Source organism: Equus asinus, chromosome 12 (genome assembly GCF_041296235.1).
Source record: "Equus asinus isolate D_3611 breed Donkey chromosome 12, EquAss-T2T_v2, whole genome shotgun sequence".
NCBI lineage: Eukaryota > Metazoa > Chordata > Mammalia > Perissodactyla > Equidae > Equus > Equus asinus.
Genome location: NC_091801.1, coordinates 55,374,992 through 55,398,906, shown reverse-complemented (window position 1 = coordinate 55,398,906; position 23,915 = coordinate 55,374,992). Strand labels below are relative to the sequence as shown.

General features: G+C 34.3%; 1 protein-coding gene across 4 annotated transcripts in view; it reads right to left on the bottom strand.

Annotated features, from left to right (window-relative positions):
- Nucleotides 1-23,915, bottom strand: part of EMC2 (ER membrane protein complex subunit 2) — a 59,362-nt gene that overhangs the window by 12,290 nt on the left and 23,157 nt on the right. For all 4 annotated transcript variants that reach the window (XM_014855267.3, XM_014855268.3, XM_070481484.1 and 1 more), the window contains 4 exons: nucleotides 11,560-11,617; nucleotides 6,040-6,125; nucleotides 5,830-5,889; nucleotides 336-417 (listed from right to left, as the gene is read on the bottom strand). In XM_014855267.3, coding sequence (XP_014710753.2) covers nucleotides 336-417; nucleotides 5,830-5,889; nucleotides 6,040-6,125; nucleotides 11,560-11,617 — 286 coding nt within the window. The remainder of the gene's footprint in view (nucleotides 1-335; nucleotides 418-5,829; nucleotides 5,890-6,039; nucleotides 6,126-11,559; nucleotides 11,618-23,915) is intronic.

Sequence of the window (23,915 nt, the reverse complement as noted above, 5' to 3'; positions counted from 1 at the left end):
ATTTCCTAGAATATGGATTTAAAAATCACAATCATTATAAACGTCTTGGAAACCAGTAAATGATGACAGGTGGGGAATAATTAATTCATAATTAGGAAAGAAAATAGTATAAAAAAATACAAAGAACTTCAGTTTTAAATACAAGCTTTTAATGGAGAAATCAGTAGTTCCATTACAGTATTAAAAATTTAAAACTTTTACTCCAAGTCAATTTACATCATATGTTTTAAGTATTTATATATTTGCCGAACATGAAGGACCTATTTTTAGTTCCATAATAACACCCAACACCAACAACAAAAAAATCACATACAATTGTTTTTGAAAACACTTACTTCAGCATACTGCTGAGAGTATAAGTGGTTGTGTGGATTAGTCATCATAAGCTCCTCTAAACAAAAGGCTGCTTTAGCATAGCTGAAAAATATCAAGAGGAGAAATTAATTTTAAAAGTCACAAATTTTATCTTAGTTATACCTTAAGACAATTTAAAAACAATTTTAGTGACATCACATTTTATTCCCAAAATAATTTAAATAGTTTTATTAATAAAGTAGTTATCTTAAATATGAATTATGCTAATTTTTTTTAATGAAATGAATAAACAAACAGAGGTCTAAATCCTAAAGCAGCCTATGAACAATCAATAGGTATTACATTTTTAAAACTGGGTCAGTATTATGACATCCAAACATTATTAACAACATAGGCTTTCAGACCTAGGATGAGGTTACATATAAAATAACTTCTGGTCCACTGATCATTTACTAAAATATTTAAATAGCTAAAGGGTAGGAAGGAAATAAATATTTTATTAAATACTCTCTATTCAGTAAAAATCCTTTACAGACATATATTTAACAACATATTCTATTAAAAAGACTTTTCATTACATAAGTTTACTGTCAAATACAAAATCATAATGAAGTTATAAATTTCCAAACTCATGAAAAATAGATCAACTTAGCGGTTTAGATACGCACTCTACTTAATTTAATCATGTTGTAGAGAAACAAAAATCTTGCTGAAAACCTGAAGACAAAAATGCTGCAAAAGGTTCTAGAAAAATGGCTTTACATCATGTGACTCTAATTCTCCTTAATGTATTTCCTATGTTTAAAGCATATGAATATCCTCAGTATTTACAGAAAAGCCTAAGAACACAGGTGTTGTAAGATTTATTTCCAATGAGGAGGTGATAACAGTACCCAACAGAAAAAGGCTACCTAAGAGTTATTTTTGGCTTTTGTCACCAATATACAAAGGTACCTATCTTTACACTAATGTCTGATGTACTTACTTTTCAAAATATACATGTTGCAGTTTCACACATGTGCACTGACTATTAGTAGCTAACTTTTATTACCTACTTCTTATGTATCATGCACTACTCTAGGTGTGTAATATGTGTTAACTCATTTAATCCTACCAAAGCACTAGGAAGAAGGAAATTCTCACCATTCTATAGTTGAGAACACTGAGGCACAGAGATGTAAACTGAAACTCAGGCTGTGCCACTCCAGATAGCCCACACTCTTAATCGCTAAGCATACTGCCTATATGCACTACACACCACAGTGAAAAATCATGGTGTTGACAGTAGTGATGAAGATGTGAATGGTAACATAAAAATGGGTACAGCAATCAAACCCAAAGGGCCCAAGGAACCAAAAATACCCTGCAGATTACCCAAAAACCACAGCATTTTAGATTTATGAATGACCTTATATACAGATTCTCAAAGATCATGCAGCTATGTAGCCCTTTTCATTTTTATATCCAAAATGTCACACTGGTTTTTGACATAGGACAAGTACATAATAAATGATTGAATAAATGATTGAATAAATATCTAGAACAAAAGCATTATGGCCACCTATTTATTTATTATTCCATAAGAGAAGGGAAAAGGGTCTCTACCTCAAAGACACAACTTCATCAAAAAGACAGCTCCCGTGTAAATTCGTTCCCTTAACTAGGATGATGCCAAAAATTCAACATAATGCTAAGAATAAATATCCTTAGAGATTTAAATGGGTCGAGCACAACTGTGACTCTGGTTCATATAAGGCATAACGTAAGATAAAACGGGCAGGTACAGTTTCTACTGAAAAATGAATGCCAAGATATTTTTCTCAGACATGATTTAGCATCACATATAAGAAAGGGATCGCTTCCCCTCAATTTTACAAAGTATAAAATCAAACTAATTTTGTGGATAAAATATAGAATCAAATAAACTTAGAGCTGAAATGGGCAAGAGCTGGTCTAATGCAGTTTTTTCTGAGCCAGGGTCGCCCAAGTGTATTAAGCCATACGTAAAGTGATTTAAGTGATTATGTACTCAGTCCTCCCAAGGATGGTAGCATTCCAGATGCATAAAGAAGTAAAATTCATTATATACAATGACTCAATGAGACTAAGATTAGAGAAGTAAAAACAATTCGAATCTATGTAAAACATATACTATTATTACATGGTAGAGTCAGTAACCATATAAAGTTTTTGAAGTTCTTCTCTTCCTCCCAAAAGCATATGTATACGCTATAATATTTGTCCCTAGATTGCTTTATAAACATTATTTTTCCTTATAGGATTTTGATAATTTCATCTGTTATACAATTTTATAGCAAGACTGACCTACAAAAAGGAATCACAATCAAGATCACAATTAATTTACACTACTGGCTGCTCCTTGTGGATATAATATCTAGTTTTAACTACAAATCAAGTAAAAACAGTAAGTGTCTTTGTTTAAAAAACATATTTTTGTTTATAATATATACTCCTGGTGCTAATGGATAACTAATTTTTTATATTTAGAACAAGTAAAGTGTCTCAATATGGTCAACTGGTGTAACATATACTACTGGAGTAACTAAAGAGAAACTAGAACTTATAAATCAGAAGGAATGTCAAGTAAAACTCAAACATAAAAAAATATGTGGCAGAATTCTATATCTCCTTTCTATAAAAGTACTGAGTATGCTTATATGAACATTCTACTGTGGACGTTTATTTGGAGTAAAAATTCTAGATCTAGCATAGCAATACTGCCTGTGACCTATTATATTTAAAATAGCTTGTATCTATTCATATGCAGAAAAGAATGTCAAAATGTTAAATATGTCTAGCAATTCCTAAATTGCTACATTTCTGCCACTATGTCCCCCAAACTGTGCTAAACTGACATTCCACAATAATTTATCACTTCTGCCCAAAAAAATCCTTTCTATTACAACAACTTGCCCAAACAAATCAAATGAATTAAGAGATTCTGATTTTCATATCATTTCAAAAAAACCTAAAGATATTTATTTCCACTCACTCTAAATCTGAATATTCCTTCTGTGTGCTCAATTAGAAAAAATAAATGGTCACTTTTTTAGCTTTAAGACCAAAAAGAGTTTGTGATATAAGACAAAAAGGTAGCCTGAACACAATTACCATTGCCCCTGATAAGAGATTATTTTTTAGGTGCCTTTCTGTCTATACTTCTTGATTTTTGGGTATTTTTCAGTTCACTTCTCTCAAATGTATATTCAACCCTATCTCAATAAACTCTTTAGAGACTCAAAACAAAGCAAAACTGAATGTGGCCATTACAAGGTGAGGCAAATAATAATAATAATAAATTTAATGGTAGGTTAAAAATAAAATATAACCTATTTGAGAACTAATTAAAGAAATACTAGAAACACATGCAAAAAAGTAAAACAGAAAGAAACAGGAAAATGACATATTTACATAGTTTTAGAGGACAGAAAACATAAAAGCAATATAAATTGACATATCTGATTACCTAATATAAAGTTTCTATAAATCAAAAAATCAATATTAAAAAGACATAAACAAGGATATATTTTTGACAGGACAAAGGTTCATATCATTTATATAAAGAGTTCTTAAAAACTTTTCTAAAAGGTGTAACCAATTTTCACCTATCAAAATTTGCAAAGGTTAAAAAGAATGAGAGCACCCAGTGTCGTTAAAGGGACACTCTAATAATTGCTGCTGTGAGAGTAAACTGATATTATCTTTCTAGTGAACAATTAGGAACAATTTATCAAAACCACTAAAAATGTGCATATCATATAATCAAGGAATTCTACTTCTAAGATTTTAGCCCAAAGAAACAATTAAAGACAATCAGAACAGCATTATAGTGAACATGAAAAACAACCTTTATATTTCCCTAGGAAATTGGTTAAGAATACTAGGGCATATTATAAGATAAAATAATATAAAGCGATTAAAATCACGTTTTGGAATATTTATGGTGATAAGGAATTTTTGACAAAATATAAATAAGTGAAAAGCATAAACTACAAAAGATAATTCTATTTTAGGTTTCTGTTTAAGAGTTACTGAAGGAAAAAAATCAACTATGAACTGTAGTTAACTTAGGATGATATAACTACACATGATTTATGTCTTCATCTTTATTCTTTATTGGGTTTTTCAAATTTTCTGCATTAGGAATTACTTTAATTAAAACATTTTATTGATGATTTGAAATGTTTTAAAATGCTTTTAATCACATGACCTTCAAAAGGCATAGAAACATTTTAAATGACTGCCATTTTAGGGACAAAATGAAACTAATGTTAATTTTGTTACTGCACTCCAAAAATTCAGTTTCATGTTATTTACATTATATACTGCATATTTTATAAATGTTGACTTTCAAACTATGAAAAATGGAAACATTACCATTTAAACCAAACACACTACCACTCTCACATACATAAGAGAATCATGAGTATGTTTACATATGTGAACATATATCTATAGTGAATATGATTCAGGAAATAATTTCCTAATGAAAAACAAAGAGAATCTGACAGCCAGAGTATAGTAGAGAACTGAAGAATGGTTCCCAGAATACAGTACATACTCATTAAATGACAGCTACTACTTTTACTTTAGCTCCCACTTTTATTAGAATTATGCAGATAACTACCTTAATTCTCCATTTCACATTACATACACAGCCCTGGGCAAAGACAAGAAAGAAGTGTCTTCATTCTATTTTATTTCCTGTGTCAGCTATTTGTAGTATAAGAATGAAGTTAACTATTCATGCACTTTAAGAATATGTGCATGAGAATCTGATTCTATTCTCTCAAAAAGAAGGAAACAAACAATGTGATATACTTCAGATTCAGAAGAACTAAGCAGAAAAAAAATCGTGCCTCTGGATGGAGGTTGGCGTTAATGCTGTGATATTAGAAAACTTGCACTAAGACTGGGCTAATCCTCTCACACTGGGATTTCCTCCTGTCACTACAGCAATAAAAAAGCTAACAAAAACATTAAATATCCAATAAGCAAGTTCCTACAACATTCAACATTCTTGATTATTCTTGGTTTTTTACCCAGGCAACAGAATGCTTCTACTTTGGAAGAGTTGATTCTCTTAGTACTAAGGCTAATAAATGCATTCACTTGACAGAATTTTTAAACAGCAGGGAGTATAATACTCTTTGTATATAAGAAGAATTTAAACTCTAAAAATTCACAATTTTGATTCATTAAAAATAACCTTAGCTTTGCAAATGCAGGCCTTTCTAATTCCAAAGAATGCCATTCATATTTGAAAGAAAAACTTATTTCCCAAACAAAAAGACAAATGACTTAGTTAAAGCAATTCACCTATTATAACCAACAAATTGTGGATTTATTTGTCATTTGTTTACTTTTTTGTTCACTTAAAATGACATGTAATTCATATCTTCTCACCAATCCTTCAGAAACCATTATGCCTTCTTAACATATAGTGATGAAAACTGTACTCTAACAAAGTTTTATGTGCATCTAACAACTTACTCATGTTCATTGATATAAAGTTCTGCGAGTTCATGCCAGGCTTCTTGGTCTCCAACAAATCTGGTAAGAGGAAAGGGAAAAAAAATAAGCGTGTAGATATTCTGTAAATGAACAGCATGGAGGCGAAAAGGAAAATCAAATGCAAATTCCATTTTAATTAAAAAAGATTTATCAGAATAACAAAACACAATCCTCTTGTAAGACACTCACTGTTCCAGATACTCATTCAGTTCCCGAATGGCCTCCACATTTTTCCCCTGGGCTTTTCGAATGGCAATCTTACGCTTTCTTGCAGCCTATGGGTTGACATTAATAAAGGATTAGGCCTTCATGATTCCCTGGGTTTTTGTAAAGAAGGTAATTTGACTGTGCAAATTATTATCTCAATGCCAGTGAAATACCATTGTACCACTACTGCTTAGTGGGAGTTTATAAACATACTCCATGACATCCCACTGGGGAATTCAAACATTCCTCTAACAATCATATATGCTTTACTTTTGATGTACACAATGTATGCATCATTTCATTCAAGTAAATAACCATCCAGATTCTGATAATTACAAGCCAGCAGGGAATCCTAATCTTTATCCAGCCTAAAGTCCTTTTACTCTGTTTCATTCATAAGATCTGTATCTTAAGAGATAGAAGGATAGTGGAGATTAGAAAAAAAAATCTCACCATGGGCACTTGAATGTTATTATACAAATATGGCTTCTGAGAACTTTTTTCACAATTTTAAGAGAAAAATCTACCTATGAGTCTTTCAAAAGAATAACATAGGTCCTGAAAGACATATTTTATAATCAAAGCATTTAAAACTTGTATTTTAAAGATTTTTAAATGATAAATATAAAAATCAGTGCCATTTATTTATGTAGTCATCATTTACTCAACATCTATTGTTTTCCAAGTACTGTGCTAGACAATGAAAATATAAGCATAAAAAAGGAATAGATAATTCCTTGCAGGAGCTCAGTCTCATGAGAGGAAGACATATCAAATAAAAAGACAATGATAGAGATATCTGGGGTGTTGTGGTAACATGGAGATCCTAACACAGGCTGCGGCAGAGTAGAGAGATGGAAGGGCAGGAAGCAAAGTGAGTCCCAGATGTGATACATGTACTGAAATAAAAAGGGCAAGCAGACATTAAGGAAGCAAGAGAGGAAATTATATGGAGGACACTGCATAGTAGGAGGAACACAAGAGCAAAAGCATAGGAGAGAGTAGCATTGTGTGTAATTAAGACTATATGTTTGAGGCTGGAGTGAATAGTCAGGGACTGGAGAGCACTATATGAACTATTAAATTTACATCCCCTCCATCTCTGATTAATTCAAAGCTGAAGGATAAATAATAAAATACACTATAACTAGGGCCAGGTTAAGCTTAATAATTAGGAACATGATTATCATTGTTTTATATAATACACACTCCACAAGATGCAGACAAGAGAAGTAAAATGAATGAGGCCTCTTTATACTAACACAGCTACCTGTCTTGGGTGGGAAAGGTGGAGGTTTTTGCTCTGAAAAAGTAAAAGTCAAAAAATCAGAGAGAATCAAGAGATTCCCCAATAAATAACAAGAGCAATATTTATAATAACAGTGATATTTTGGTAATAAAAAAATCACATGTATTAAAAACATATATCCTTGATTATTCATCTCAGGCTGAAGGCCTAACACAATGCCTGCCACATAGTTGGCATAGAAATAATTTTGGAATAATTTCACTAGGTAAAACAATGAAAGCACCATAATGAATTCAAAGCTTAATCTCAAGAGTTCAGAAGGAGGGGCCGGCCCCATGGTCAAGTGGTTAAGTTCATACGCTCTGCTGCAGCGGCCCAGAGTTTCGCCAGTTTGAATCCCGGGTGCGGACATGGCACTGCTCATCAGGCCACGCTGAGGTGGCTTCTCACAGGCCACAACTAGAAGGACCCACAACTAAGAATATACAACTATGTACTGGGGGGGCTTTGGGGAGAAAAAAGAAAAAAATAAAATCTTTAAAAATAATAATAAAATAAATAAAATATAAAAAAGAATTCAGAAGGAAAGTAAAAAGCTCTAAAAGTAACTCAATCCTTAAGCCTTCAGGAAGAATTACTAGATTTCAAATGTGAGAGCCTTATCCCAAGTCCTTCTGAAAACAGGTGAGGGATGAATTAATATATAATTAAGGAACTAATTTCTTTTAGACATATAATATCTGATTTCACCAATCCAACATCATTTGAAACAGAATTGTTTATTCCTTTCATTTTTCATGATACTACTTCTTCCAAAGGCAATATGGTAAAGCAGAGAGTCCAGGCTTTGAAATAAAAAAGACAAGAAACTGAACCCCAACTCTTGTCACTTACCAGCTTTCTAACCAAGGGCAAAATATTTAGCCTCTCCAAACCTCAGTAATACCATCAATCTCCAAGTATCAATGTAAAGCAACTGACACAATACATTGCCAACAGAGGGAAAACAGACTTCCAGGCACTCCTGCCTCCAAGGCTTATGCCGATGACCCTGGGAAATGTGGCATTCTGAAAGCATCTTCACCCTTAGCACAGAGGCAATTATATCTATAGTCATGTGCCACATAACAATATCTCAGTCAAGGATGGACTGCATACGTGATGGCAGTGTCATAAGATTAGCACCATATAGCCTACCTGTGTAGTAGGCGATACCATTTAGCTTTGTGTAAGTACACTTTATGACATTTGCACAACAAAGAAATCACCTAACAATGCATTTCTTAGAATGTCACCCTGTCATTAAGCAACACATAATTGTACTTTCCACGTTTTATGGCTTTAAGACTGGCTAAAAGAGAAATCCAAATGGTTCCCCTTATAGACTATGTATGAGGAGGTAGTAACTAAATCTTTACGTTTTAGGTAAATATTTTAGAGCAAGGTGACTAACATGAGCGTTGCCATATGTATTATTCTTTCATCAAATAGCAGTTTTATCTAATCTCCCCTCAGTACCTTCTGTCCTTCTGTAAATGTTTATCAAGTATCTGTTGTGACCCACCATAGTGTTAGTGTTACTAAGAATTAAGACTGTTTCTGTTACTCTATCTGTAGAAAGCACTGTGGTAGACGTTGAGGGAAATAACAAAGCCAGATAAGACCTAGAACTAATAAAGACTAGTGGGGAAGACTTTCACTTAATATGAAACAGTTAAGTTACTATATAGAAGACATTATAATTTCTTTTTCCAAAGCAACTTTAATGTATTATCTCAAAAAGATGAGAAAGCCCAGTTTCATCCTTTTCCTTAGTTATACTACTACAAAGATAGAGCAATATTTAATTACATATTATCTTAGACCTTGAAGTGAAATAATTTACTAAAAATAGTTCCAACTTAAACTGGTATAGAAGTACGATGTTTGACTCCTAATTCCAAGAAAACAAATTACAAGCTACTGATTTTTAACTTGGTATTAGAAATATACATGAAACTCAAACTTTTCTCAGAAACTTGATTTCATTTTTTCAATATATAGCTGTTTGAAAAATGAATACCTTTGAAACTGTGGTGAAATCTTATAATTGAAATAAGTACATGAGAAAGTCTTCAGGAAAAGAAAAATGGTACTATCTATAAAGGATTGTTTTATTAAAACAGATGGCAAGGCATTAGAATAGTTAAGACTAGAAAAGTATTCAAAACTTTCTGATTTTAACTCTTTTTATTGAGAATATCTAGATAAAATTAACAGAAGCTGTTTCTTTTTTTTTTTGCTGGGGAAGATTAGCCCTAAGCTAACATCTGTCACCAATCTTCCTCTTTTTGCTGAGGAAGCCTGGCCCTGAGCAAACATCTGTGTCTAGACTCCTCTAATTTATATGTGGGACGCCTGTGACAGTATGCCTTGATAAGCAGGACATACATCTGCGCATGGGATCTGAACTGGCAAACCCTGGGATGCTGAAGCAGAGTGCATGAACTTAACTACCACACCACCAGGCCCGCCCTCACAAGCTGATTCTTATTTTTATTTTTTATAATAGGTAGGCTTGCAGCTCTGCCAAAACTTTTCCCTGAACTCTCTACATTCTGAGAATCCTCACAAAATAATGAATCCCTGCCATTCAGACACCAAAAATAAAAAAACCTAGGAAGTTTCCAAAGAAAATTTCCCTGGGGTGGGATAATATTAAAAGCAAAACTCTAAACCATTTCACAATATATACATATATTAAATCACCACATTGTGCAACATAAACTTTCACAATGTTGCTAGTCAATTACATCTCAATAAAGCTTGAGAAAACTCTACCCTTTAAGCAATAGATGTTAAGTATTACTATGGAGTATCAAAAGAGGCAAGCAGGGATTAGGGATTTATGACCAATGAATGCCTGGGATAAATGCTATCCAGAAACTGCACACTTCAGTATTGCATAATTTCCCAACTTAGCACAAATAATTTATTTAAAATGAATCAAGTTACTAACGTTCAATATTAAGCATTTCTGGATCTTATAAGTGACAATTGTACATTATGACTTTTATAAAATGTGCAGTTTTAATGAAATACTTGCCAAATAAGAGAACACCTTCAAGTATTTGTATTATGTGTTAATATAACAATTTCTCCTTTTATAAAAGGAAAAAACAAACTCAAACTGGTTTCTTTTTTTTAATTGGTTATATTGGTTCATGTAACTGAGAATTCTTTTTTTGGCTGGGAATGATTCACACTGAGCTAACATCTGTTGTCAATCTTCCTCTCTTTTTTTTCCCACAAAGCTCTAGTACTTAGATGTGTATTTTAGTTGTGAGTCCTTCCAGCTCTTCTATGAGCCACCGTCACAGCATGGCTACTGACAGACAAGTGGTCAAACTGGTTTTTGTTTAAAAATTCTAAAAATATTTCTCTTTTAGAAGGCACATGTATGGACATAATAACATAAGAATCAAAATACCGGATGTTACCTAAAGTCTCTCTTTATCTCTTCACTTAGTAAAAGGTAAGTCTGAGGGAAGTCATTATGCCAATATAGTAAACCAAAATGTTCTCAACATTAAAAAAAATTTTTTAACCAGGGTATTTTTCAAACAAATAATACTATACATTTGTAACAAATACTCTGCCCAATAACTGATATAAAACACTTGTTCAAAATCAGGATAAAGAGAGAGAGATGTATATTCTTATTCAGGTAGAAGGTAGAAAAAAGCAAAACCAAACAAAACACCTTCATTAATTCCCTATATTAACCACAGAGATGATTTCTTTCATTTTTCATTCAGACAAATAAGATATAACTACCCCCCAAAACAAGTTACTATTTCATAAACTTCAAAATATCACAAAAACACTGAGCTCTGCTGGGCTTTCATGTAAGTACATAATATTCTTTCCTTCCAAATTTCAACTAACTTCTCTCTAATAAGATTTAAGTCAAATTTTACCAAAGAGTTTTAAATCTATAAAAAAAAAAATATGGCTCATAATGAAATATTTGAAATAAAAAGATAAAACCTGGGTCTGTATGCATTTGTCCATTATTTCAAACTGAACTGATTTTGCCTTCTTTTAAAAGTTGGGGTAATATTGGTTTATAACATTATCTAAATTTCAGATGTACATCATCATAGTTCACTTCTGTATAGAATACATCATGTTCACCATCAAAAGTCTACTTGCCATAATTTTGCCTTTTAAAATAAACTTTAGATGATCTTCAGGACAATCAGCTAACTTACAGTGTTGGTTGGATCTTCTTGTAAAATTCGATCATATAGCTGAATAGCATCATCATATCTATTTAAAAAGAAAAAGAAACACCAGGAATCATCAGCTTAAAATTTAATGACAAATAATAAATACAGAAAAAGATTAAAGTGGCAAAGATTTGAATGCATTTACAACTGCATTCCAAGTCTCTTTTGATCTTCACATAACGGTAAAGGTTTGCTACAGTGTCAATTTTTTACGGAAAAAAAAATCATGTATAAGGTACTTATAGAAAAACTTACTTCAAAAATACACTGATTCAATTTGGCCTAAATACAAAGGTAAAAACTAGCAATAGAAAGAGATTATCTCTGTGATCCTAGTTATACATAGAATTACAGCCAATAAAACATAATAAAAAATTTAATTTTAACAAATACACTCACAAGGAAATGATCTATGCATTAATTCTCCTTTAATATTTACGCCAGCTTTTCTTAGTTGTTTCAGTTCAATTTATTAAGCACCCATTAAGCATGCACACACAACACTTCTCTTTGCTGCATTACAATCTCATAAGGGAAACAGTTAACAAATTTATCAAGTGAAAAAATAATCAAATATGACAGCATACAACTAAGAAGCCAAAATTAACATTATGTGATAGTGAATCGAAGGGAGGGATACATCAGAAATAACATAAAGAACTTTACCTAACTATGTACTCTTATATACAATAATCTTGATTGGTATGCAAGTTAATTGCTGAGTGATTCTGAAATACCTTCCTAATCATATCAAAGACCCCCAACACCCTTCCACTCAGTTTCTCCACTTCTGGATATAAATCTACAGAGAAAGCAAAAATTAATATTTAAAAACTTTTACAGTAGTGTTTCTAAAACTAGGAACAACAAACAGATTCTTAAGATCCATTCATAAGTTCCCTATGAGAATTTTTTAATTTCATATTTTCCTCTTAATGATAGTCAACATCTTTTAACTGGACACTATCCCACAATCTTAGTGTCCAAGTCTGTACTTGTGATTACAATCACGCCAACAGGTAAGAATACTTTAACTGTAGCAAATAAAATAAAAATACTGAGAAAAATAAAAGCAGGCTTAGTTTGTAAATGTGTCCATATCATGTGAAGGCCAAATGTCATCACTGTACACTAAGTCAATCAGACTTAGCAGCAGTTCGAATAAAGAATATTAGTTTGGACATCAAATACATAGTAATACAGTAGGCATGCTAGCCTCACGATTATATGGTGAAACAGAAAATAAAATCATTAAATAATAATAAAGCAAAATAATAAAGTACACAAACAATAGCAAAATTAATGCTATAGAGCAGGGGTTCTCACAAGGCACAGTTACATGAGAATCACCTGGGAATGTTTTATATAACCTCTAGGAAACAGATCAGAAATGACAGAAGAAGATAGGAATCCATTCATTCATTTCATTAACATAATAATCTAAATTTTAATAGTTTTCTCATTTTGGTATTTTATAAAGAAACTTACATTGTTTTTATAGTTGTACAAAAATGATACACACAAGGCATTAATACTTAGTTTTATATTGGAATATATTTAAGATATACCAAAATAAAAAAATAGTAATTTATGTAAAAACTGAGTGTGATGGTTAATTTTATGCATCAACTTTACTGACCACGGGGTGCCCACATTAAACATTATTTCTGGTTATGTCAGAGTGCGCTTCCAGATAAGACTGGCACTTGAATTCATGGACTCACTAAAAGATATTGTCTTTCCCAATGAGAGTGGACATCATCCAATCCCCTGAGGTCCTGAATAGAATAAAGGCAGAGAAAGGAGTAATTCACCCTTTTTACTGCCTCACTGCAGAGCTGGGACATCTCATCTCACCTCCCCCTGCCCTCAGACTGGGATATACACCATTGGCTCCCTTTGTTCACATGCCTCTGGAAGTGGATCTGACTGAACTACAGCACCAGCTTTCCTGGGTCTCTAGCTTACAGATGGCAGATCCTGGGACTTCTTAGCCTCCATAATGGCGTAAGCCAAGTCTTCATAATAAATCTCCATTTATATCTTCTATTGGTTCTGTTTGTCTAGAGATTTCTAACTAATATACTGAAGGTCCACAAATATTTACCTTTAGACAGCAATTTCTCAAACCTACCTGTCTATTCACCTGCAGGGCTTTTTAAAGAAAGATCTAGATTCAACCCTTACAGACTGATCTCAGTATAGTGGGGACTAAGCAACTACATACTTTTTAAAATGCCACAGATCCTTCTAACTCACATAGTCATGTATGAGAATCAATGGTTAATGGTCCTATGTGACGAAGACATGTAATAGTTACTCTTTCAAAAAAAACCAGTAAAACCTTATTAGGTAAAAAGATGAAGTAAGTTTCAATTAAAGAACAAGAGTTGAAGAAATAAAAGATCACTAGATTTCTTAGAAAACCTCAGATAATACTTAAGAATAAATTAACCATGTCAAATTACCATATCAATTTTTTGTATGGTTGGAAAGGGGTTAGAGGAAGAGTAACTACTAAAATGTGTGCTTTGCAAATTAATACCTCTCAAAACTTTACAAGATAATTTTAAAAATCATTCATGTTTGATGTGTTTTGCTAGTCATATATTTTTAAGATGGTCTAGGAATTCATACCACTTGAAATGAAACAAGAAGTGATATTAGAGTAGAATATTGATTCAGGAGCAATTCTTTGCAGATTTCTTCCATTCTGTCCTGATTCAAAATTATTCTCTGCTAACTTAAAATAACAATATTTTATCTATTTTTCTTTACCTATGCTCTTTGTTTACTTCCAGAGAGGATCCAAAGAGATAAAAAGATACAAACACAAACACAGAAGCCAAAAGCAAAGGAGTAAAGGGGTTGAAAAAAATTGCATAAATACATCCTGCTTGGAAAAAAAAGCTAATATAACTGAGGTACAAGTTAATTCTGTCTTACCTAAAACATCAAGTTAAAAAAGTAAGAAGTAATAAGCTGGTTCTAAAATTCATACATCAATTCAAAGGACTCAGAATAGAGAAAATAACCTCGAAAAAAAAGTAAAAAGTTGAAGGACTTACACTTTTGAATTTCAGAACTTACTACAAAGCTACAATATAAATACAGTGTAGAATCAATATGGTGTGGTATATGATAAATATATAGATCAATGGAATAGAACTGAAAGCCCAGAAATCAACACTCACATTTACATGCAACTGATTTTCAACAACGGTGCGAAAACAATTAAATGGGGAAAGTATAGCCTTTTCAACAAATGGTGCCAGGACAAGTGGATATCCACATGCAAAACAATCAAGTTGGACACCTACCTCACAACATAAAAAAATATCAACTCAAAATGGGTCAAAGATCTAAATGTAAAACTAAAACTATAAAAATCTTAAAACAAAAGGTATGTGTAATTTTTGTGACCTTGGATTAGGCAATGGGTTCTAGATATAATATCAAAAGTATAAGCAACAAAAGAAAAATGAACTGGACTTCACAAAAAAACAATCAAAATCTTTTATAATCAAAGGACACCTTTGAGCAAGTGAAAAGATAAAACACATAATGTGAGAAAGGTTTGGCAAAGCATATATCTGATAAGGGACTTGTATCTAGAGTATATATAAAGAACTCTTACAACTAAATATAAATAAACCAATTTACAAACAAAGAATATGAATATACATTTCTCCAACAAAGATATACAAATTGCCCATAATTTTAAGAAAAGATGCTCAAGATTTTTGGTTACTGATCCAGCATGTAAATACCTTGGAAGTCATCACTCACAACCTCATAAGACAAAAGCTGAACAAACCGAACAAACTGAACAAACCAACAACTCATCTTACATCCATCAGAGAATTAAAGTCTTAGGGTGTACTGCTGCCCCCAAAACTGAGAGACAGGTGAATACATACAATCACAACTTACCGGAGCACAAAACTCCACCAAAACCTGTTAGAACTAACCAACTCATGTAGTAAGGCTGCAGGATACAAAATCAATATACAAAATCACTTGTGTTTCAATACACTAATAATGAGCTATCAGAAAGAGAAATTAAGAAAACAATCTCATTTACAATTGCACCAAAAAAAATAAAATCCCCAGGAATAAATTTTACAGAGAAGTGAAAGCCCTGAACACTAAAAACTATTAAACATTGATAAAAGAAATTGAAGAAGACACAAATAAACGTAAGGATATTCTGTGCTGAAGAACTGGAAGAATAGTGGTAAAATGTTCATACTACTCAAAGCAATCTACTGATTCACTGCAACCCCTATCAAAATTTCAATGCATTTTTCACAGAAATAGAACAATCACAAAATTTGTATGGAACCACAAAAGACTCCAAATAGCCAACACAATCTTGAAAAGAACAGAGCTACAGGTATCATGCTTCCCAGTTTCAAACTATATTTCAAAGCTATAGTAATCAAAACAGTATGATATTGGCATAAAAACAGACACATTAAGAGAATGACATCAGCATCATGGCAGAATGAGCTCTTCCCTTAGTCTCTCCCGGCTAAGACAGAAGGAAAAGCACATTCATAAAACAACAGAGGACACTCATGAAACACAATACATGTCTGAGAGATCCACGCAGCCATATAGCTGAAGATGGGGGCACTGGAAGTGCCATAGGAGACAGTGGAAGGAGATAAGAAGATCTCCTCTCCCGCCCCGAGTGGCAGCAGGGCAGCGATGTAGGGTGTGGGGCCACATGTGGTGGCCAACACGCAACTCTGACAGGAGAAGGGGGAAAAAGTAGCCCTCCGCAGAGACAGTCTCACTCTCGGAGTTGCCTCACAGGCCACAGGAACACTGTAGACTGAGGCAGCTAAGCAACTGCAGGGGCGTCCCCACCAAGCCTAGCAGCCCAGGTAGGCAGACAATGAGTGTAGGGTGGGACTGCACGGGATTGTGCATGCGAAAGAAAGCACCCCACTCTCCTCCTACCTGGTGCAAGAGCTCAGCCAGTCAGCCAGAGCAGGGGATCCCACCAGAGCTCCTCAACCTATGTGTGTAATGCAGCGGTCAGCAGGCAAATGCAGATGGGCCGTGTTGGCATAGCTTATAATGGACAGGCACAGTTGCCAGGGGTCACAGTGGGTTCGGAAAACAAAGCTCCTACCCACTTCAGTGGGAGCAGGTGGAATCTGTGACCAAATACTACCACTATGCAATGGCACAAATGCACCCCATCAAACAGTATGAAATATATTAACACTCCAGACCTGAAAGAAAATGACAAGTAGAAGGAAATCAAGCCTGAAGCCACAGAAATTTAGAATCTAATGACACAGAATTCAAAACAGTTATCATAAAGAAACTCAACAAGTTACAAGAAAACTAACAAAGACAGTTCAATGAACTCAGGAATAAAATTAACGAACAGAGTGAACTCTTCAGAAAAGACACTGAAACTACAAAAATAATTCATAAGTATTGGAGATGAGAAACACAACGAATGAGACAAAGAAAAATCAGGAATCTTTAAAAAACAAAGCTGATATTGTGGAGGACAGAATTAGTAATTTAAGGACAGAAATATATAAGTGCTTCAGATGGAGGAGAAAAGACAACTAAGACTAAAAAGGAATGAAGAAATTCTCTGAAAAATAGCAAACTCAATTACGAAATGCAACATAAGGAGTATAGTATTCCAGAGGGAGAAGGGAGGAAGAAAGGAGCAGAGAGCTTGTCCAAAGAAATAACAGCTGAGAATTTCACAAACTTGGTGAAGGAGCTGGAATTACACGCAAATGAAGATAACAGAACTCCTAGTTACATCAACGTAAAAAGACCTTCTCCAAGGCATATATTAGTAAAACACACAAAAGTCAATGACAAAGAAAAGATATTAAGGGCAGCAAGGTTGAAGAAAATAATGTACAAAGGAACCTCTCTCAGCCTTCCAGTCAATTTCTCAGCAGAAACCTTACAGGCTAGTAAAGCATGGAATGATATATTCAAAATTCTGAAAGACAAAAGCTTTCAGCCAAGAATACTCCAGTGAAACTATCCTTCAGATACGATGGACAAATAAAAACTTTGCCAGATAAACAAAAGCTGAGTGAGTTGATTGCTACAAGAACCCCCCGTACAAGAAATGATCAAAGCCCTCATACCTGAAAGAACCCCCCACCACAAGAAATGATCAAGGCCCTCATACCTGTAAAAAAGGAAAAGAAAGGGTTTACAAAGCCTTGAGCAAGGAGATAGACAGACAAAATCAGAAAATTGCAGTTCTCTATCACAACATGTTAGCAAATATTTAATTATAACATTAAAGATAACAGGGAAGAAAGCATCAAAAGCAACTATAATCCCTTCATTTTAATCACAAACTCACAACACAAAACAGAATAAACTGTGACAATACCTTAACAGGGAAGAGGAAAGGGATTGAAGCTGTGTAGACAAATAAGAGGCTATCAGAAAATGGACTATCTCATCTATGAGATCTTTCATACAAACCTCATGTAACCAATAAACAAAACATTAGAACAGAGACACAAATGATAAATACAGAGAAAAATGACAAAACCATCATAGAGAATCATCAAACTGAACTGGCAGTTGGAAATACACAGGTTGACAAACAAGTGAAATACAGAACTGGAAAACAAGTGATTAAATGGCAGCAGTAAGCCCTCATACATCAATAATCAATCTAAATGTAAATGGATTGAATTCTCTAATCAAAGGTCAGAGAAGGGCTGGACAGATTAAAAACAAGAAGCAACAATATGCTGCCTCCAGGAAACACATCTCAGCTCGAAAGACAAACACAGGCTCTGAGAGAAGAGATGGAAGACAATACTCCAAGCTAATGGCAAACAAAGGAAAGCAGGTGTTGCAATACTTACATCAGACAAACAGAATTCAAAATTAAAAAAGCAATGAGAGAAGAGAGGGGCAGTATATAATGATAAAAGGACACTCCACCAAGAGGACATAACACTTAGAAATATACATGCACCTAACACCAGAGCACCAAAGTACATAATGCAACCATTAACAGACCTAAAAGGAGAAATTAACAGTAACACATAATAGTAGGGGACCTCAACACCCCACTTACATCAATGGATAGATTATCCAGACAGAAAGTCAACAAGGAAATAAATGAAATTTACTTATGGAATTTAATGAAAAACTAGACTAGATGAACTTAATAGATACAACACTCCAACCACATCAGGAGAATACACATTCTACTCAAGGGCACATGGAACATTCTCGAAGACAGATCATATGTTGGGAAACAAGGAAAGTATCAATAACTTTAAGACTGAATTCATATCAAGCATCTTTTCCAACCGTAATGCTATGAAACTAGAAATCAACTACAAGGAAAAAGCTGGGAAAGAGACAAATATGTGGAGACTAAAAAACATGCTACTGAACCACCAATGGATCAATCAAGAAATTAAAGAAGAAATTAAAAAATATTTGAAGACAAACGAAAATGAAAATATACGATACCAAGTCACATGAGACACAGCAAAAGCAGTCTTAAGACGGAAATTCATGGCAATACAGGCCCACTTTAACAAACAAGAAAATCTCAAATAAGCAATCTTAAACTACACCTAAAAGAATGAGAAAAAGAAGAAGAAACAAAGCCTAAAGTCAGCAGAAGGAAGGAAATAATAAAAACTACAGCAGAAATAAATGAAATAGAAACCAAAAAAAACAGTAGAAAGGATCAATGAAACGAAGAGCTGGTTCTTTGCAAAGAGAAACAAAACTGACAAACCGTTAACCAGACTAAGAAAAAAAGAGGGAAGGCTTAAATAAATAAAATTAGAAATTTCTCCTAGGAGAAATTACAAGAGATACCACAGAAACACAAAGGACTATAAGAGAATAGTATGAAAAACTATATGCTGGGCTGGCCCCGTGGCCGAATGGTTAAGCTCATGTGCTCCGCTGCAGTGACCCAGGGTTTCACCAGTTTGGATCCTGGGCATGGACATGGCACCACTCATCAGGCCACGCTGAGGCGGCATCTGGTGTACCACTGCTAGAAGGATCCACAACTAAAATATACAACTATATACTGGGGGGCATTTGGGGAGGAAAAGCAGAAAAAGTAAAACTATATACCAACGAAGTGGACAATCTAGAAGAAATGGATAAATTCTTAGACACACACAACTTTCCAACACTGAATCAATAAGAATAGAGAATCTGAACAGAACAATCACAAGTAAAGAGATTGAAACAATAATCAAAAACCTCCCCCAAAGTAAAAGTCCAGGACCAGATGGCTTCTCTGGAGAATTACACCAAACATTCAAGGAAGATTTAATACCTATACTTCTCAATCTATTCCAAAAATTGGAGAAGACAAAACACTTCCTAACACATCCTATGAGATCAACATCACCCTGATCTCAAAGCAAGATAAGGACAACACAAAAAAGGAAAATTACAGGCCAATATCGCTGATGAACATAGTTGCAAAAATCCTCAACAAAATATTGGCAAATCAAATACAACAATACATTAAAAGGAACATACATCATGATCAAGTGCGATTTATGCCAGGGATGCAGGGATGGTTCAACATCCACAAATCAATCAATGTGATACACTACATTAACACAGTGAGGAATAAAAACCACATGATCATCTCAATAGATGCAAAGAAAGCATCTGACAAGATCCAACACCCATTTATGATAAAAACTCTCAATAAAATGGGTATAGAAGGCAAGTACCTCAACATAATAAAGGCCATATATCACAGACCCACAGCCAACATCACACTCAACAGGGAAAAACTGAAAGCCATCCCTCTGAGAACAGGAAGAAGACAAGAGTGCCCACTCTTACCACTCTTATTTAACTTAGTACTGGAGGTTTGGGCCAGAGCAATTAGGTAAGAAAAAGAAATAAAAGGTATCCAAATAGGCAAGGAAGAAGTGAAACTCTAATTGTTTTAAAATGACATGATTCTAAATATAGAAAACCCTAAAGAATCCACTGGACAACTATGAGAAATAATCAACAACCATAGCAAAGTTGCAGGGTACAATATCAACTGATAAAAATAGTTGCATTTCTATAGTAACGAACTAACAGAAAGAGAACTCAAGAATACAATCCCATTGGGCCGGCCCAGTGGCCAGCGGTTAAGTTCGCACACTCTGCTTCAGTGGCCCAGGGTGCGCCGGTTTGGATCCTGGGTGTGGACATGGCACCACATGTCAAGCCATGCAGTGGTAAGTGTCCCAAATATAAGGTAAAGGAAGATGGGCATGGATGTTAGCTCAGGGTCAGTCTTCCTCAGCAAAAAGAGGAGGATTGGTGGCAGATGTTAGCTCAGGGCTAATCTTCCTCAAAAAAAAAAAAAAAATAGAATTCAATACCATTTACAATCACAACAAAAAGAGTAAAATAACTAGGAATAAATTTAACCAAAGAGGTGAAAAACCTATACAATGAAAACTATAAGACATTATTGAAAGAAATCAATGATGACATAAAGAAATGGCATGATATTCCACACACATGGATTGGAAGAATAAACATAGTTAAAATGTTCATACTACCTAAAGCAATCTACAGATTCAAAGCAATTCCAAACACAATTCCAATGACATTCTTCACAGAAACAGAACAAAGAATTCTAAATTTCACATATGGCAACAAAAGACTCTGAATAGTTAAAACAACCCTGAGAATAAGAACAAAGCTGGAGGCATCACAATCCCAAACTTCAGAAGATACTACAAAGCTATAGTAATCAAAACAGCATGGTACTGGTACAAAAGCAGACACACACATCAATGACACAGAATTGAAAGCCCAGAAATAAAACGACACATTCTTTGAGAAAGGGAGCAAGAACATACAATGGAAAGTCTCTTCAATAAATGGTGTTGGGAAAACTGGACAGCCATGTGAAAAAGAATGTAAGTAGACCATTATCTTTCACCATACACAATAACTCAAAACGGATTAAATATTTGAAGGCAAGACGCGAAACCATAAAACTCCCAGAAGAAAATACAGGCAGTACACTCTTTGACATTGGTCTTAGAAGGATCTTTTCGAATACCATGTCTACTTGGGCAAGGGAAAACAAAATAAAAACTAAACAAATGGGACTTCATCAGACTAAAGAGCTTCTGCCAGGCAAAGGAAACCAGGAACAAAACAAAAAGACAAACAACCAACTGCGAAAAAATATTTGCAAATCATATATCCGACAAGGGGTTAATCTCCAAAATATATAAAGAACATACATGCAACTCAACAACAAAAAACAAACAACTCAATCAAAAAATGGGCAGAGGATATGAACAGACATTCATCCAAAGACGATATACAGATGGCCAACTGGCACATGAAAAGATGTTCAACATCACTAATCACTAGGGAAATGCAAATCAAAACTACAATGAGATATCACATTACACTTGTTGAATGGCTACAATTACCAAGACAAAAAATAACAAATGTTGGAGAGGATGTGGAGAAAAGGGAACAATCATACATTGCTGGTGGGAATGCAAGCTGATACAGCCACTATGGAAATGGAAATGGAGATTTCTCAAAAAATTAAAAACAGAAATATCACATGACCCAGCTATCCCACTACTGGGTATTTATCCAAAGAACCTGAAATCAACAATTCAATGAGACTTATGCACCACTATGTTCACTGCAGCATTATTCACAATGGCCAAGATACAGAAGCAACCCAGATGCCCGTCAACTGATGAATGGATAAAGGCATGCTATATACACAATGGAATACTACTCAGCCATTTGCAACATTTGCAACAACATGGATGGACCTTGAGGGTATTATGCTAAGTGAAATAACCCAGACAGAGAAAGACAAACACTGTATGATTTCACTCACATGTAGAAGATAAACAAACACACGGACAAAGAAAACAGATTAGTGGTTACCAGAGGGGAAGGGGGTTAGGGGGTGGACATAAGGGGTAAAGGGGCACATACCTATGGTGACTGACAAATAATAATGTACGACTGAAATTTCACAATGTTATAAACTATTATGACCTCAATAAAATAAAAAATAAATAAAATTTTTAAAAACCAAACAGATCAATGGAACAGAACAGAGAGCCCAGAAATAAGCCCATGCATATATGGTCAATTAATTTACAACAAAGGAGCTAAGAACATAAAATGGGGTAAGGATAGCCTCTTCAATAAATGGTGTTGGCAAAACTGGACAGTTCCATGCAAAAGAATGAAACTGGATCACTGTCTTTACACCATACACAAAAATCAACTCAAAATGGATTAAAGACCTGAACGTTAAGACCTGAAACCATAAAGCTCCAAAACGAAAACATACGAGGTAAGCTCCTTGACTTCAGTCTAGTCACCAAAAGTAAAGGCAGTAAAAGCAAAAATAAACAAGTGAGACTACATCAAACTAAAAAGCTTCTGTATAGCAAAGGCAACCATAAACAAAATGAAAAGGCAACACACAGAATGGGAGAAAATATTTGCAAATCTTCTATCTGATAAGGGGTTAATATCCAAAACATATAAAGAACTCATACAACTCAGCAAAAAACCAAACAATCTAAGTGAAAAACAGGCAGTGAAACTGCAAACACATTTTTCCAAAGAAGACATACAATGGCCAACAGGTACATGAAAAGGTGCTCAGCCTCACACATCATCAGGGAAATGCAAATCAAAACCACAATGAGATATCACCTCATACGTGTTAGAATGGTCACATCAAAAAGAGAAAATATAAGTGTTGGCAGGGACATAGAGAAAAGGGAACTCTTATGCACCGCTGGTGGGGATGTAAATTGGTACAGCCACTAAGGAAAACTGTATGGAGCTTCCTAAAAAGATTAAAAACAGAACTACCATTTGATCCAGCAATTCTACTTCTGGATATTTATCCAAAGGACACAAAATCACTATCTTGAAAAGATATTTGCACCCTCAAGTTCACTGCAGCATTATTACAACAGCCAAGACATGGAAGCCACCTAAGTGTCCATTGACAGATGAATGTAATGGGGGCCAGCTCAGTGGTGCAGTGGTTAAGTTCCCACATTTCATTTCCACGGCCCAGGGTTCATCAGTTCCGATTCCCAGGTGCGGACCTACCCACCACTTATCAAGCTGGTTTGGATCCCGGGAGCAGATCTACCCACTGCTTATCAAGCCATGCTGTGGCAGGTGTCCCACATATAAAACAGAGGAAGATGGGCATGGATGTTAGCTCAGGGCCAATCTTCCTCAGCAAAAAGAGGAGAATTGGCAGCAGATGGTAGCTCATGGCTAATATTCTTTAAAAAAAGGAAAAA